A 17,652-nucleotide genomic window follows, 5' to 3' on the forward strand; every position below is an offset into this window, starting at 1 on the left:
AGAAGGAAATGGCAACCCATTCCAGTATTCTTGGAATTCTGGAAAATCCCATGGACAGAGGAGCCTGGCAGGCTTCAGTTCATGGGGTCGCAAGAGTCAAGCACAACTTAGTGACTAAACCACTACCACCTCGCATGCAGTCACTGTATCAGTTCAGTCGTGTCTGACTTTGTGACCACTTGAACTGCAGCACGCCAGGCCTCCCTGTCCATCACCAACTCCTGGAGTCCACCCAAACCCATGTCCATTGAGTTGGTGATGCCATTCAACCATCTTATCCTCTGTCGTCCCCTTCTCCTCCTGCCCTCAATCTTTCCCAGCATCAGAGTCTTTTCCAGTGAGTCAGCTCTTCACATCAAGTGGCCAAAGTACTGGAGTTTCAGCTTCAGCATCAGTCCTTCCAATGAACACCCAGGACTGATCTCCCCTAGGATGGACTGGTTGGATCTCCTTGCAGTCCAACAGACTCTCAAGAGTCTTCTCCAACACCACAGTTCAAAAGCATCAATTCTTCGGCGCTCAGCTTTCTTTATAGTCCAACTCTCACATCTATACATGATCACTGGAAAAACCATAACCTTGACTAGACGGACCTTTGTTGGCAAAGTAATGTCTCTGCTTTTTAATATGCTCTCTAGGTTGGTCATAACTTCCCTTCCAAGGAGTAAGCGTCTTTTAATTTCATGGCTGCAATCACCATCTGCAGTGATGTTGGAGCCTAGAAAAATAAAGTCAGCTACTGTTTCCGCTGTTTCCCCATCTATTTGCCATGAAGTGTTGGGACTGGATGCCATGATCCTGGTTTTCTGAATGTTGAGTTTTAAGCCAACTTTTTCACTCTCCTCTTTCACTTTCATCAAGAGGCTCTTTAGTTCTTCTTCACTTTCTGCCATAAGGGTGGTGTCATATGCATATCTGAGGTTATTGATATTTCTCCTGGCAATCTTGATTCCAGCTTGTGCTTCTTCCAGCCCAGCATTTCTCATAATGTACTCTGCATATAAGTTAAATAAGCAGGGTGACAATATACAGCCTTGACATATTCCTTTTCCTATTTGGAACCAGTCTGTTGTTCCATGTCCAGTTCTAACTGTTGCTTCCACTGTATAGCTAGTTTCAAATCATAATTCTCGTGTGTGACAGACATAAGACTAAATAAACAGGTTACTTAGGTCCAGTTTGTTCATCTGTGAATTGGGTTGGTAATTATTTTGTCTCTCAGTCTTTCTTATTGTGAGGGATAAATAATGCCAATAAAGCTACCTGTCACATAGTAAGAGTGCATAATAACTGTTAGTCCTTATTTATTATTTTTGTTATTAATCCTCAGACACCTCTGTTACTTGACAATGGTCATCCTAAACAAGATAAATCACCTGAAAAGGGTGGTTCAAAAAATGGTGATATAGATGTAGACTTGAGTCAGCTAAAGCTTGATGATAAAGGTTAGTATAAAAATGTTTGTCTTGTGTTATTGCCAGAAAGTAAATAATAAAATTTAAAATATCTCTTCTGCCAATCTATTAGGTTAAACTTTTTAATTAACTGAATGACAAAATTCTGATTATGAATGTTAAGTATGTTCTTATTACATCTACTTGATACCTTTAAGGTTACTTAATATATCTGACAATGCCAAATAATAATACAGACTTATTCTTCTGATTCATGTTTTTCAATTCAAAAATTCTTTCTTCTGTCCAGTTTATATCTCTGTAAACTGTGTGGTTTTTGGTTTGTTTTTTTAGTTTTCTCTATGAAAAGATTATGATCATTCCAGAAAGATCATTAATTCACTTTTTAATGAAATAAAGACCTGTAGCACTGCTTAACCCCTTTTTACAGATGTTTACTATTATTCTGTTTATAAAGATGTTTCTTCTTCAGTAAAGGATAATTAAAAATCATAAAAATATGGGAATTTTCTGGTTATGCGGTGGTTAAAAATCCACCTGCCAATGCAGGGGACAGAGGTTTGCTCTGTGGCCTGGGAGGATCCCACATGGCTGCAGAGCAGCTGAACCTATGTACCTCAACTACTGAAACCCAAGCTCTAGAGCCCGTGTACCACATCGGGAGAAGCCGCCACAGTGAGGAGCTCGCTCAGCACAGTGAAGAGGAGCCCCTGCCCGCTGCAGCTGGGAAAGCCCACAGGCAGCCCCAGACCCAGCGCAGCCAGACATAAATAAATAACTTTTTGTAATCAGGAAAATAAGACTTTGAATAAGCTAGGAATCCGTGTTAATTAAAACTGGGAGGCAGATCACTCAGGTAACATCCCAATGTTAAACGTTATATATAACTCATTGCTAATTCTGTTCAATTTCTCAGACTGCAGAAATTACCGAGAAGTAAATGAAGACTGGTTTGATGCTAAAGAGAACCTGACTGGAGCAGACTTCTCAGGCATACAAGAAAATCAGATAGAACAAGACAAAGGGGACCCGAAGTTTACACTTGGTTGGTTCTTAAAAGTTTACTAAGAAACCCTAACCTAGCTCATTCATAAGATAGTGCTTACTTTCTTCTGTATTATTGGGGGGGGGGAGGCGCACTGTTTTAACATTTTATTCCCGTTTGCTTGCCACATGCTAATAACTTAGTCCGCTTCAAGAATGTTTTCATCTTTAGATGGCATTTAATTGCTTATGAAGGTTGGAATTTCCTCTAGTAGCTGAGATTACTGCCCCTCTGTCATTTCTAATGATATGCTATTTTCTCCTATTTCTTTTATATATTTCTATGGATTTTTGTTCTTTTGACATAATAGGATACTTTTATTTTTTCCCTGTTTTATAAATAATGTTTAAGATTTTTAAGCAAAATATAAAAGTTAAAATTATCTGAACTGTCTCTAACCTGCAATAACTACTAATATTCATTACCATTCTTCAATGTGTTTCTTTATCCTTATGTTTAATATACATATATAGTTTAAAATAAATGGCATCATATTGCCTAGTTTTATTGTAAGTACTTTTTTCTTTCTTTGCATTATTTTTCTCTGTATCACTTATCAAATGCTGTGTAGTTTGCTTACTTGATATTTTAACTGCCTTCCCACACTCAAAATATCAACTCTGAGGTTTTGTTCACTGCCTATGCCCAGTGCCAGGTACAGCATTCTACCCGTGGGGTATTTAGTAGATAGGCTAAACTGGTGAAGGTGAGGTGATGGGTACAGTGTATGTCTCCTGATTCTTATTTATTGCCTTTTCTACTATATTGTAGCTCCTTGCTCCCTCCACACCCCAATGTAAAATTATAAAGATAAGTAATTCATTCTCTCTATACAGTACATTATAAACGAAAGAGATTATAACAAGTTAAAGTAACTTAATGAAGAAGGTTAGGTATTAATTGCCTAAGGATGAAGGATTCTGCCTAAATTTCAGCACCACCGCTTATTGGATTTGTCCAATACATCAGTATCCTTATCTGGAAAGTGGACACGGTAATGGTTGCAACTTAACAGGGTATCTGTGAGCATTACAAGAGATGGTGCATATAAAGTGTTAGCATATTGCATGAACATGGAAAGCACTCAAGAAGTGTTATGCTACTATTATTATTTAATGAAAAAATAAAACTTACCAATACCCTATATCATAAATAGTTATAAATCACAAATAGAACTACTCTAAGAATCTGTTCCTCAGATATTTATTGTTCACCCTCTATGCGCCAGGTTTAGATTTTGGTGGTAACTTGAAAGAATCTCAGTTCACTAAATTCTTTTTGATTTCAGACCAGGTTTCCTTCAAAATAGAAATCATGAAAATGTCATCAAATGAATCTATAATTCCGATATCTATGTTTTTTAAAATAATACCTGCTGTTGATATTTTTGTCTGATTTAGATGTTTCCCTGGTATGATGTTTTGCTAGCAAAGGAATGTATGTAAAGAGAGCCCTCACCAGCGTCCACACAGAGCATCCTGGGTGCATCCAACATCCTAGATAGCACTCTCTGAATCAGAGATAAATGGAGGATACTTTTTTTAGTGGTTGATGTAATTAATTAGATGTTATTGATCCATTTTTGAGCCACAAGGGACTAAATATCAACCAATCCAACCTCTTTATTTTTATCATGGTATGATTAAATCCCAGAAATTTTGAAACTATACTTCAGGCTATTACTCTTCAGCCTAGTACTGATATTTGCTAATAGCTTTATAATAATCTTTGTGATAATAAAAAATGAAATCTAACAATTGTTACATTCTGTCAAAAATATTGATACAATAATGATTATCTTCTGCTATATATCATGTTTATCTACAAGCAGAAATAAAGAAAGTGGAACCCTTACGAAGAGAGAAAGGTTACTTGATACATGTTGGTGGTCTCTGCCCTTCAGTGTCTGAGGTATGCCAGGATTTATTTTGTGAGCTTCACTTTCAGATCTATCAGTGTTCATATCTTGATTGTTCTGCCTTTCACAAACTTTTATTTATCTTCTTTTAGGCTGATTTAAGGTCTTATTTCCAGAAATATGAAATTTCTGACATTTCAATTTATGACTCTTCTCCTAATTACAGGTATGTTTCCCAAATTCAATAGATGTACCTTTACTGGGTGTCTGGTGTGTGTAGGTCTAATCAGGGGTCTTCTCTGACTAAATGTCAACCACTTTGGTGATTAAACCAGGAGTTTTGCAGCCCAGAGTAGGAAATGGCAACCCACTCTGGTATTCTTGCCTGGAGATTTCCATGAACAGAGGATCCTGGTGGGCTATAATCCATGGGGTCACAAAGAGTCGGACACAACCGAGTGATTAATGCTAACACTTTCACAGCCCAGAAGAGGAATACACATTGACAGATAGCTGCAGTCATTCATTGGTGCTCTTCTTAATCAAGTCTTTCTTTCATTATACTTTTTAACGTGTTACTAATGAGATACAGGAGAATTTCTGAGTTTTCTGAAGTTACCTTGTTTCATACCATTTCATGGGGGGCAGTAGAGTACATTAGTTAAGAGAACAAGCTCTACAGTTAGATGGCTTGGATTCACTTCCCAGCTCCATCAGCAACTTGATGAATAAGTTTGGTCAAGTTATTTAACCTTTCTGTATCTCAGACTCTGCATCTATAAAGTTGGAGGATAATGATGCTACCTACATAGCATTGCTGTGAAACTGTTATGAAGTAAATAAGTAAGCCTTTAGAAATAAAGCCTGGCATGTAATGGGCACTCAGAAAATTATATTCAATTTTATTATTTTAATTACTTTTCAGTTGATACTTTATTTTTTAGGTAGACGACTATATTATCTACAGATAGTCATTTCTAATACATATGTTGCTACTTCCTTTTTTGTGACATTATCAGAGCATTCAAAAGTATCAAATAAGAATGGTGATAGCTTAATGGAAATGGCTTTAGTGTTTTATCACAAAAAAGTATAGCTTTTTATTTCAGATATGAAAAATTAAAATACATTTTAAAAGGATTCCATTTGTAGTTAGGTTGAAATTTATTAAAAGTAAGTGTTTCATTTTGTCTTAAATGTATAGACTTAAGATCATATGCTTTTTTTGACCTATTAATATGTTAATATATTTCAGTATATTAAAAGTAGTGTTGTGCTCCTAAGAGTATTATTACTATTATACTTGGTGTGAAAGATTCTTTTAGTGTCTTATTGAATCCTTTGAAAAAGAGAAACTATGTATTTTTATTCCTTGACGTATTATACATTCTGTATGAAAATTTAGGAAATATAATTAAATACAAAAATATAAGGAGGTTACAAAGATTAATCATGGTCCCATCTTTTGAAGACATCTGCCCTTCAGAGTTGATATATATTCTGGCATTTACACTGTCTAGAGCTGGCACTTTCAGAAGGAGGGCTCTTGCCCAGCCTTCTCACTTAGAAAGTTAAAATTCTGGTTAGATTTTCCAACTCTTTTTGGACTACGTATTTTTTCAGTACAAGACCATAGGACATTCTCTTCTATTTAAATTTTTCCTTTCACATTCAAGCCTTCAATGTATTCAATGTATCTTTCAGACACATTTATGTATATAGGGATTAATTTTAATTTTTTAATGTGGATAACTAATTGTCCTGAGAACACTAATCTGTGTAGTAACTCTGTCATGTATGAACTTTGCAAATGCTTTACATTAAATTTTTATATAAAATTAATCGATAATTCAGAAGAAATGGCTGTTTTATTTTCCATCTTTGAGTTGTTTTTTATTTAGTTGTCTTTTAAGTATTCTTCCTGATCCCAAGGTAAGTGTGGTGACTTTTTTATTTTTAAGAGCAGTAGTTATTGTGAAAGATACACGCTAGCCAATTATTACACAATGATGTTTAAGGCCATTTAAAGTCCTTAACAAGAACCTTTTGGTTTTCTGCTTTTATGTTTTAGATATGCATCTCTTGCTTTTAAAAAAAACAGTGATGCAAAGATGGCTGTGAAAGAAATGAATGGTATAGAAATAAATGGGAAATCAGTAAATGTGCGGCTTGTCAAAACTCCTGGAGAATATACATCACCACTTTCCTCCAAAAATGGAAATAAAGTTAGTTTCAGTAATTTGGAAAAAAGCACCAGCAAAGAAATCAGCTCACCCTCCTCTATTTCTAGACTGCCCAGAACTCGGCCGAGACAGCTGGGGTCTGAGCAAGACAGTGAGTTCTTCCCTTTTGACCAAAAGGTTAGTTTTCTTGACCAAACCCTTAAGTGGTTGTCTCGTATGCTGTATTTCAATAAGTAACTCTGTATACAAATAACTCTAGGAAAGCATCATGAAATGGGAATAAGGACGTTAATCTGAATAGTTTCTAACATTGACTCCAGACTAGGCTGCTTCTGTACAACTCCAGTTGCTCCTGGAGGAAACAGATCTTTGCAGACCTTGTTGCAGAGAAACTCATTTCTCCTTAACTAGGCTCTTTGTCAATTCTGTGCAGTCTTTTTATCTCTTTATCTTGGACAGTATTACTCTGTAAGTGGCTACTTACACTTTCGTCATTCTCTTTTTTTCATAGCTAACCTTATCTCATAATTATTAAAACCATAAAATATAGTCATTTATATTATGTGTGCTCTCCTCTTTACCTCGTTGAGGTTTTAAATAGTACAAGGAAGGTGATAAAGTTGAGGCTTACTCATTCTTATCTCTGTACTGCTCAAGAAAATACCTGGCATCCTATAGGCATGCCATAGATTTCTTCTTTAATTTACATGCAGTAAAATTCACTCTCTTTGCTGTCTTGAGTTTAGACATATGTACATAGGCATGTAACCACTGCCAAATTAAGATACAGATCAGTTCCATCACTTCAACACAGCCCTGTGCTCTGCTCTGTTTCCTGTTCCTTTTAGTATAATTGTACCTTTTATAGACCATCCTGTGAACAGAATGTTATAGCCTTATTAGTCTGGCTTCTTTCAGCTAGCTTAATGCATTGTATTACTGAGTTCTAAGAGGTTTTCATATTTTGAAGATAAATCATTTATCATATCAAAGTATGAAATTTTCAAATACTTTTCCCAGCCTGTACTTTGCATTATTTTAAGTGTATTCTCAGAGCAGGAGTTTTAAATGTTGACAAATTGCAATTATCAGGTTTTTTAAAGTGTGTTTTTAGTGTTGTTTCTACATTTCTACATAAACCTCTGCATAACCCATGGTCACAAAGATTTGGAGTTCATTTTTATATTATATGTGAGATATAAATTGAGGAGGCTTTTGGTTTGTGTTTTTGTTTTGTGTATGGAATTGTTCTAGCATCGTTGTTGAAAAGATTAGCTGATCTCCACTGAATTATCTTTGTGCCTTCGTCAAAAAATCAATTGACCATATTTGGGTGGGTCTATTTCTAGAGTGGTCTTTTCTACCTCTTTCTCAAATTTTCCACCAGTACTACATATCTTGATTATTATAGCATTCAGTGAGTCTTGAAATCAAGTAGAATTAGTCCTTCAACTTTATTCTTTTCCAGAATTGTTTGGGCTATTCCACTGTCTTTGCCCATAAATCTCATAATTCTGCTTGTCACTGTCCATTAAAAAATCCTACTTGGATTTTTACTGTAGTTAGCTGGACTCTACAGATCAGAGAAAATCCCTTTTTAATAAATGGATGAAAGGAAAACATATTTGTTGAGTAAATGAATTTAGTTTTTTTTTCCCTTGAAAGTAAGATAAAGGGATCTCTTCTCCCTGTGTCTGTATCCCATCCTTTCCACTAATTCCTGGAGTTATACCATTGTTTTTCTGTACCATTAGTGACTCTGTTTCTACTCACAGGCCTTTCTCCACTTAGAGTTATGCACAGCTCTTCCTAATCCTGCCAACATTTCCACTTGACTTTTCATTCTTTTGACATGACCGTCCTTATTTGTTCTGTGTTTTTCCTGTCAAACCTCCCAAACAAGTAGTTATATCCAATGTCTGGGTTTCTTTGATTATTCCTTTTCTTCATTGTAATAATCTGACTTCAGTCTCTTAAAATTTTATTTATAGTGCTCTTTCTATAGTCACTAGTGACATTATCATTGGTCTTTCCCCCTGTCTTCCCTCATTTTGACCATTTAGCCCATTTGATGTTGGTCATTCCTTTCTTTAACCTCTTTTCCTTTCATTTAGTGACACTTGGTATTTAGGATGGGTTTTTTGGTGCGTAACTTCAATCCATAGTAGGAAGGAAGGAAAGAAACTACAGTTGGGATACAGGGGGACTTGAGCTAGAGCTTTGGGAGCTGTGGCTCCTCCCTGCCCCTCACCTGGTCTCTTGCCTCTACATCCCTGTAAGTGCCTTTCTTCTGCTTCTCTCTGCACACTGGCTTTCTCTGTCTGTTCACGACTTCTCTCACCCTCCAGGAGGCTTTATTTTGCTTAATTCTGACTACAGTATTTTTCAGTTCAAGCTTCTGTAATCATTTAACTAACTCATTTGCTCTGTGTTCCAGTTCCACATTCTTTAGACAGGGAATCTGATCCAGCCTGATTTTGGTGTTCATGGGTTCAGGTAATAACAGCACTCTTGGTCCTGTCAGCAGAGGCAGCAGGCCATGGAGCTGGTAGAGGGAAGGTCATGTGTTGTAAATAGGGCACCATGGGCTAGGCCAGAAGTCTGCTGTCCTCGAGTCTGTGGACAGGGCAGCTCTTATTGCGTCTTTGTTAAATTGTACTCTTACTTTTCTAGCAGCTTCCTGTCACCTTTCTTCTCAGATTAACATTTTTTCATTATATTCATTCATTTATAAAATATTTATTGTCTATAACAAGAGGTAGAGCTTGATGATTAAGAAGAACCGATTCTTAACCTGGCTTTACTACCTACTCATCATGGGCTAGGCAAGTTACCACCCTCTGTGTCTGAGCGTCCTTGTTTTAAAATGGGGATAAGTTTTCCTGCCTCACAAATGTTGTGAGCTTTAAGTGAGTTTAATACAGAAAATTCCTCAGAACAATACCTGTCATGGACAGTGTACTCAGTCCGTAAGGAAACGGCAGCCCACTCCAGTATTCTTGCCTGGAGAATCCCATGGACAGAGGCTACAGTCCATGGGTTCGCAAAGAGTTGGACACGACATTGAATAACACACAACACCACCACAAACTGTTATTTACTAGTAACTTGGCTTTCTTGGAAAACCCATCCTCTCTGTGGTTTCAACTGCTATCTAAACTATTACATCAGAATTATTTATTTAGCGAATAGTATACCAACTGTGTACACTATTGCAGGCAGCGGGAAAATAGCAATGAACGAAACAGACAAAAATCTGTGCTGTTAAAGAGCTTAAGGTGATTCCCTCCTGCCTCACAGTCAAGTGTCTGCCTGCAATGCGGGAGACTCAGGTTCGATCCCTGGGTCAGGAAGATCCCCGGGAGAAGGAAATGGCAACCCGCTACAGTATTCTTGCCTGGAAAATCCCATGGACAGAGGAGCCTGGTAGGCTGCAGTCCATGGGGTCACAGAGAGTTGGGACACGACTGATCAACTCAAAGAGCTTAAATCTAATGAAGGAGATAAGGCAATAGGCAAATATTTAAAATATATAACATTGTGATTTGGGAGATCTAATATTTTATATATCTTACCATGAATTTCATCTAGATTGAAAGTGTCAGCTCTTTCCTTGTTGAACTTTTATGGGATGTACAGTGGTTTCATACAATTTATAGCCTACTTGCATTGTTGTTGTTCAGTCACTAAGGCGTGTCTGACTCTGCAGCCCATGAACTGCAGCTTGCCAGGCTTCCCTGTCCTTCACTATCTCCCTGAGTTTTGTCAAACTCATGTCCATTGAGTCAGTGATGCCATCCAAGCATCTCATCCTCTGTTGCCCCCTTTTCATGCTCTCAATTTTTCCTGTATCAGGGTCTTTTCCAGTGAATTGGCTCTACGCGTCAAGTGGCCAAAGTGTTGGAGCTTCAGCTTCATCATAGTCTTTCCAGTGAATATTCAGGATTGATTTCCTTTAGGATGGACTGGTTGGATCTCCTTGCAGTCCAGGGGACTCTCAACAGTCTTTTCTAGCACCACACTTTGAAAGCGTCAGTTCTTCAGTGCTTAGCCTTCTTTATGATCCAACTCTCACATCTATACATGACTACTGGAAAAACCATAGCTTTGACTATATGGACCTTTGTCGGCAAAGTGATGTCTCTGCTTTTTAAAACAATGTCTAGGATTGACAAAGCTATTCTTCCAAGAAGTAAACGTCTTTTAATTTTGTGGCTGCAGTCACCATCCACATTGATTTTGGACCCAAGAAAATGAAACCTGACACTGTTTCCACATTTTCCCCATCTATTTGCCATGATGTAATAGGACCAGATGCCATGATCTTAGTTTTTTGAATGTCGAGCTGTAAGCCAGCCTTTTCACTTTTCTTCTTTCACCCTCATCAAGAGGCTCTTTAGTTTCTCTTCACTTTCTGCCATTAGGGTGGTATCATCTGCATATCTCAGGTTGTTAATATTTCTCCCTGCAATCCTGATTCTAGCTTGTGATTCATCCAGCCCAACATTTCGCATGATGTACTCTGCGTATAAGTTAAGTAAGTAGGGTGACAATATACGGCCTTGATGTACTCCTTTCCCACATTTGAACCAATCGGTTGTTCCATGCCTGGTTCTCACTGTTGCTTCTTGTCCTGCATACAGGTTTCTCAGGAGGCAGGTAAGGTGGTCTGGTATTCCCATCTCTTTAAGGATATTACACAGTTTGTTTTGATCCACACAGTCAAAGGCTTTAGCATAGTCAGTGAAGCAGAAGTAGTTGATATTTTGGATGGTTAATAGTAATTAATTGATCATTTTAATTTTGTCTCTTCAGTTTAATTATAAGATATATAACTGATGGTTCTATTTTATAGCACTAGTTTCCCCCCTCCCCAGCATGTTCTGGGCATATAGATTGTTCATTAAATGTTTAGTAAATAAGACACAGATTATAAGATATAAATATGTATATATAATTACCATGTAGACTATCCTTTCTCTGTCAGGTTGGGTAAAAGAATGAAGCCTTCATGCCCTAAGCCTAAGATATCCATTGTATGTAATGAATGAACCTCTCTCCTATGCATCTAAAACTGGTTATGTCCTATCTTAGGGAAAATTGAGAAAATAGTTAACATTTTCTGAGTCCTGTGGATCAGATGAGTAATCCTTTTTGAAAAAGGCTAATTTCAACATAGCCCATATACTTGCCATGTGTTTGGCATTTTTTAAAATAAGTGGCCCTGAATACATTTCAAGTAAATATACTTGGTAGAAAAAAAATAATCTCAAAATAGATGTTTTAGAAATTTTGATTTTACTATTTGTAACTTTTAAAATCAGAATAGGCTGAATTGCCTCTGTAATCATCACTGATTTAAATAAAACTTTAAAATGTTTATTTAGGGTATAAAGAAGAATTGTAAACAGATTGAGTCTACTAAATTATTACCTGATACACCTATTCAATTCATACCTCCAAATACATTGAACCTGCGTAGTTTTACCAAGATCATGAAGAGACTGGCTGAACTACATCCAGAAGTTAGCAGGTAATGACTACAGTTATATTTTAACTGGCTTTAAAAGTTTGTGTAAAACTACAGTTCCTTTCAATAACAGCCATGTTTAGAATGTGCTACTTTGGAAAAGACAAATGCTCATGTATGTTTTCCTTTGGCATAGAGATCACATTATAGATGCTCTTCAGGAAGTAAGAGTAAATCATAAAGGTTTTCTGAATGGCTTATCTATTAATACGATTGTGGAAATGACTTCCTCTGTTTTGGAAAACTCTGCTTCCAGTTAGGAATAAAAGAAGCAATAAGAGGTAAGTCAGTCATATCTTTCATATTTAAATAGTAAACATTTTAAGCTGTGGATTCCATTTCCTTTTCAAATAAAAGTTATATTGAAAATAATAAGATAATATTACAAAAGCTAAAACAAGCATACTGTATTAGTTCACTGTTAATGCAAAACTAGCTATCCCAAAATTAATTGACTTAAGCAATCTTTATCATCACCTAGTTTGCAGGTCAGAATTCAGGAATGACATAGCTGGGTGGTTTTAGCTTTGTGACTCGTGATGTTGCATCAAAGTGCTGGCATGGGCTGTAGTCATCAGGAGGCTTGACTGAGACTGGAGGACGTGCTCCTGAGACAGCTTCTTCCCGTGACTGTTGGCAGGGGCCTCTATTTCTCACCACGTGGGCCCTGCTGTAGGGCTGCTTGAGTGTCTTTACAGCACGGCCTCTGGCTTCTTCAGAGCAAGAGCCATCAGAGAGAGTGCAAGATGGGAGCTGCAGTGGCTTTTGTGACCCCACCCTCAGGAGTCATACTCCACCATTTCTACCACAGTCTGTCAGGTGCAAGTCACTGTGTGAATCCACACTCTTGAAGAAAGGTGTTTCAAAGAATTTGTGCGTGTACTTTAAATTACCACATACAAACATAGAATCCCTGTTTATAAAATAATGGATGAGGCCTTGTTCCTATTTATAACTGTCTGGGTGAGTAAAGCCAACTTTACACAGCAAATAGTTAGAAAAGCTGAATAAATATAAAGACTGTGCCTGCTTGAAGACACAAGAGAGCTATCAAGATACTATGAATTATTGGGCCAGGGTAAGAGAAGATTGGGGCTTCCCTGATGGTTCAGTGGTAAAGAATTCGCCTGCCAATGCAGGAGGCATAGGGTCGATTCCTGGGTCAGGAAGATCCTTAGACCAAGAAATGGCAACCCACTCTGGTATTCTTGCCTGGGAAATCCCATGCACAAGGAGGCTTGGCCTGCTGCAGTCCATGGGGTCGAAAAGAGTCAGACACGACTGAGTGACTGAACAATAACAGCATGTGGTAGATGGTTTGCAAAAACGGCCACAGTTATTCCTTCCCTGTAACCATGCCCCCTCTGCCGTGTGACTTGGACCCTCCTCTGACCAAGAAGTGGAGTCTCTTCTCCCACCACTTGAATCTAGACTGACCTTTTCACTTGCTTGTGCCATTTCCAAGCCTAGCCTTCAAGAGACTTTGATCACTCTGCTCTCTCGGAAATTTACTGCAGCCACATAGGGATACCCAGGATACCTGCTAGAGGACAAGAGACTATAGTCACCCCTCACCCCTCAGCATCCATGGGAGACTGGTTTCAGGAACCCCTGCAGATACCAAATTAGAGGTCACCCAAACCTCTTATATAAAATAGCATTCTTCAGTCACCAAGTCATGTCCAACTCCTTGTGATCCCATGGACTGCAGCATGCTAGGCCTCCCTGTCCCTCACCATCTCCCAGAGTTTGCCCAAGTTCATGTCCATTGAATCAGTGATGCTATCCAACTGTTTTGTCCCCTGTTGCCCTCTTCTCCTTCTGCCTTCAGTCTTTCCAAGCATCCCAGTCTTTTCCAGTGAGTCGGTTGTTCACATCAGTGGCCAAGGTATTGGAGCTTCAACTTCAGCATCAGTCCTTCCATTGAGTATTCAGGGTTGATTTCCTTTAGGATGGACTGGTTTGCTCTCCTTGCTTTCCAAGGGACTTGCATATAACCTACACACATCCTCCTGTATACTTTAGATCATCTCTAGATTATTTCTAATATGTAATAATACTATTCTAAATAACTATGAATAGTTGTAAATACAATATAAATGCTATAAATATTTGCCAGAGCACAGTAGATTTCAAGTTTTGCTTTTTGGAGCCTCCTGGAATTTTTTTTCAAATATTTTCAGTCCATTGTTGGTTGAATCTGCAAGTGCAGAACTTGAAGACATGGAGGGCCAGCTGTACATGGAGGCTAGCCGAGGCATTGCACCCTGCATCCAGCTGCCCCTGAACACGTGACAGAACCTAGCACAGATCAGCAGATAACCTACCAACCAGGCAGCTGTCCGTGGAGGCATGAGTGAGCCCAACCAAGGGGAGCCAAATCACCCAGAGGAGTCTAGCCCATTGCTACCTGCAGAATCAGAGGCTAAACAGATGCTCATTGTTTTAAGCTACTAAGCTGTGAAAGTTAATTGTTGCACAGCAAAAGCTAATTAATACTATGTTCAAGGAGACAGAAAACAGGGTTAAGAATTTTAGGGTAGAACTGGAAATATTTTAAAGGAAATTCCATTAATGAAAAACAGAATAACTTAGATGAATAATTCAGTTAACAAGTTCTATAGCATATTAGACAATTGGAAAGGTCAGAAAAATTGTGGAATGAAGCACAGAGATAAAGGGGTGAAAAACACAAAAAAGAAGAAACAAAGATATACCAAGAAAACCTCTAATAATTTGTGCAACTGGAATTTTAACCAAAAAATAAAAAGAGGGAGAAAATAGAACAGATACAATATTTGAAAAAAATGTAAATGATAAAATATTAGAAATTTAGTAAAACTTTCAAATGCCAATCAGGAAAAATAAAAAGACCTCAGTACATCAGAAAAACTGCTTGAATGTGATCCTGGTGACCACCATGCAAAGCTGCTGAAAGTCAATCAAAACCATTTAATGAGCCCCAAAGCTTTATGAATAAGGGAATAAGCAAGAGAAAAAAAGCGGTGCTCACCTGCACATCCAGACACAGACACATAGGAAAACTGAAAAACAAAAAGAAACGCTAGCCATAAAGCAACTAGAGAAAAAAAAGGACAGCAATTAAACTGACATCTGATTTTCAACAGAAGCTGTCAAATAATTCTACCAACCTAGGATTCTGTACTCACAAAAAGAGCCTTCAGGAGTAAATGTGAAATAAATTTATTTTTACTCAACTAAAAGCTAAGATAATTTGTTACTTAGAAGACCCACTGTAGTAAAGAAAATACTAAAGAGTGTTTTCTAGAAAGAAGAAAACTTATTTCAGATGAAAGATCAGAGACGCAGACAAATTGAAGAATAAAGTGTATAGATCAACTAATACTATATAAAACAAGAATAATGGTATTTTATAGGGCCTAATGTAATTAATATAAGACAATAGTAGCTTGTAAGTTGAGAGAGAATTAAGTACTGCAACTGTTCTAAGCACCTCGTAACTTGGGAAGAGAGTAAAATGTACTGTGTTGGGGGTCCCCAGCACCACCCCAAGAGCTAGAACTAAAATCTAAGAATAGAGGAAAAGCCTCACACTGTTGGATTTGTCATTGATTTCTTGGATATGACACCAAAAACACAGACAAGAAAAGATAGATAACCTGCGTCAAATTTAAAACTGTTGTGTATCGGCACTATCAATAGTGAAAAGGCAACCTACAGAATAGGAGGGAGTATTTGTACATCATTTATCTGACAAGGATTGATATCCAAAATATAATAAAGAATAGCTGAAGCTCAGCAACAACCCAGTTTAAAAATGGACAAAGGATTTGAATAGACATTTCTCTGTAGAAGATATGCAAATGGTCAATAAGCATATGAAAATAGGCTCATTATCACTAATCACTAGGGAAATACAACCAAAACCACAATGGGATATTCACTCCACACCCATTAGAATGACTGTTATCCTCCTGATAAAACCAGAAGATAACAAGTGTTGGTGAGGATGTGGAGAAATTGGAAACTTCCCCATGCATTGCTGATAGGAAGGTAAAATAGTGCAGCCATTGTGGAAAATGGTATGACTGTTCCTCCAAATATTAAAATAGAATTATATGATCCAGTATTTCCACGTCTCAGTATTTACTGAGTTTAGTGATATGCCTAGTAGGGGGTAGAAATTAATGGCAAATAAGTATGAAAAGTGAAAGTGTTAGTTGCTCAGTCGTGTCCCACTCTTTGTGACCCCATGGACTGTAGCCTGATAGGCTCCTCCAGGCAGGAAGACTGGAGTGGATTGCCATTCCGTTCTCTGGGGGTTCTTCCTGACCCAGGGATTGAACCCTGGTCTCCTGCATTGCCGGTGGATTCTTTACCGCCTGAGCCACCAGGCAAGCATATATAAGTGTATAAGTAAATATGGTATTAATTGATATGATAAATGAGTTAACTGACAATGATTGGTTTAGTAATAAAGTGTACTGATAACTATGTACTTTTACGGAATTTTGGATTTAGTGTAACATTTTATTGTTGGTTTCTTCCTTCTTCTCTTGACCTCTAGAATTTCCTTGGAAAGCATGAGTTCCTTCCTACAGAGAATGTTCTCCAGCACTTAGGAAAAAATTGTGGTAATAGCAAAATGATATAATTAAATAGGCTCGATAAATGGGGTTAGCTGTTATAATATTCTACTTTATATAGCCATCTCTTAAAATCTAGCAACTGTTGTTTTGACAATATAAAGATCTCTATATATAAATTAAAAGATAACTTTTTAATGTTTATAGACTTTGTATTTCAAACTTCTCACTTAGAGACTTGAAGCTGCATGTTTTGGAGCAGAGACAAAAATGGTGTCAATTTAAAAAAAAAAATCTGTGTTAAGTCAGTTTTTAAAATATTGACCAATAGAAAGTATTATTTTATATGTGAAGAATATAATCTATCTGAAGTTCTTATTTTCAGTTTTCAGTTGTCTTAAGACTCTTATATTGGACCATAGGATAACAGATAAACTGGATCTACAGATACACATTTTGTAACGTGTATGTTGTTTTTAAGTTTCCAAAATAATTACTGTTGTGATGCATTAATAGGTTTAGATGTATTTTCCCTGTTTTCACTAGGAAGAGTGAACCCGTTTGTGCTCTGGTAAACTGTTTACTTAAATATAAAGTGGTCACTGTATTGATTATGTTCATTTTGTAAGAAGTTCTGTTAGGTTAGAGTATACATTGGAACACTTTTCAAGACCTATTCTTTTGCTTTATCTGATAACATAAATTTTAATTGTTTACTTTTAAAGATAATATTGTTTAAAGTTAGGGTCTTACTAATAGTAAGATGAACACTTAAATATGTATTTTCTTCAAATGTTTAAAATGTTTATAGCATTCAATATGTAGCTGGTATTGCTTGATTAAAAGTTACCTATTTAACATTTACAATTGGTGTATTATATTTAATAAAGGTAGAATCTATAGTAAACTTTAATACTTTCTGCACATTTGATGGCATTCCAAGTGTAAATTAACCTACCAGTGTTTATATGAAATATACATGGACAGTAAGGCTATAGATCAAACTATTGGGTTTCAAATTTTTTCTCTTCCATGGAATTTTTGGGCTTATTT

The 17,652-nt window shown here is 37.0% G+C and overlaps 1 protein-coding gene across 3 annotated transcripts in view; it reads left to right on the forward strand.

The window, feature by feature from the left end:
- Window positions 1-17,383, forward strand: part of RBM44 (RNA binding motif protein 44) — a 28,485-nt gene extending 11,102 nt beyond the window's left edge. For 2 of the 3 annotated variants that reach the window (XM_043877476.1, XM_043877477.1), the window contains exons 9-16: window positions 1,331-1,445; window positions 2,332-2,460; window positions 4,292-4,371; window positions 4,471-4,544; window positions 6,390-6,678; window positions 11,889-12,034; window positions 12,168-12,312; window positions 16,581-17,383. In XM_043877476.1, coding sequence (XP_043733411.1) covers window positions 1,331-1,445; window positions 2,332-2,460; window positions 4,292-4,371; window positions 4,471-4,544; window positions 6,390-6,678; window positions 11,889-12,034; window positions 12,168-12,291 — 957 coding nt within the window. In that variant the 3' untranslated portion in view covers window positions 12,292-12,312; window positions 16,581-17,383. The remainder of the gene's footprint in view (window positions 1-1,330; window positions 1,446-2,331; window positions 2,461-4,291; window positions 4,372-4,470; window positions 4,545-6,389; window positions 6,679-11,888; window positions 12,035-12,167; window positions 12,313-16,580) is intronic. The other variant, XM_043877478.1, reaches the window with a different exon arrangement.
- Window positions 17,384-17,652: the final 269 nt, after the last annotated feature.

This window comes from Cervus elaphus, chromosome 20 (assembly GCF_910594005.1).
Source record: "Cervus elaphus chromosome 20, mCerEla1.1, whole genome shotgun sequence".
Lineage (NCBI taxonomy): Eukaryota > Metazoa > Chordata > Mammalia > Artiodactyla > Cervidae > Cervus > Cervus elaphus.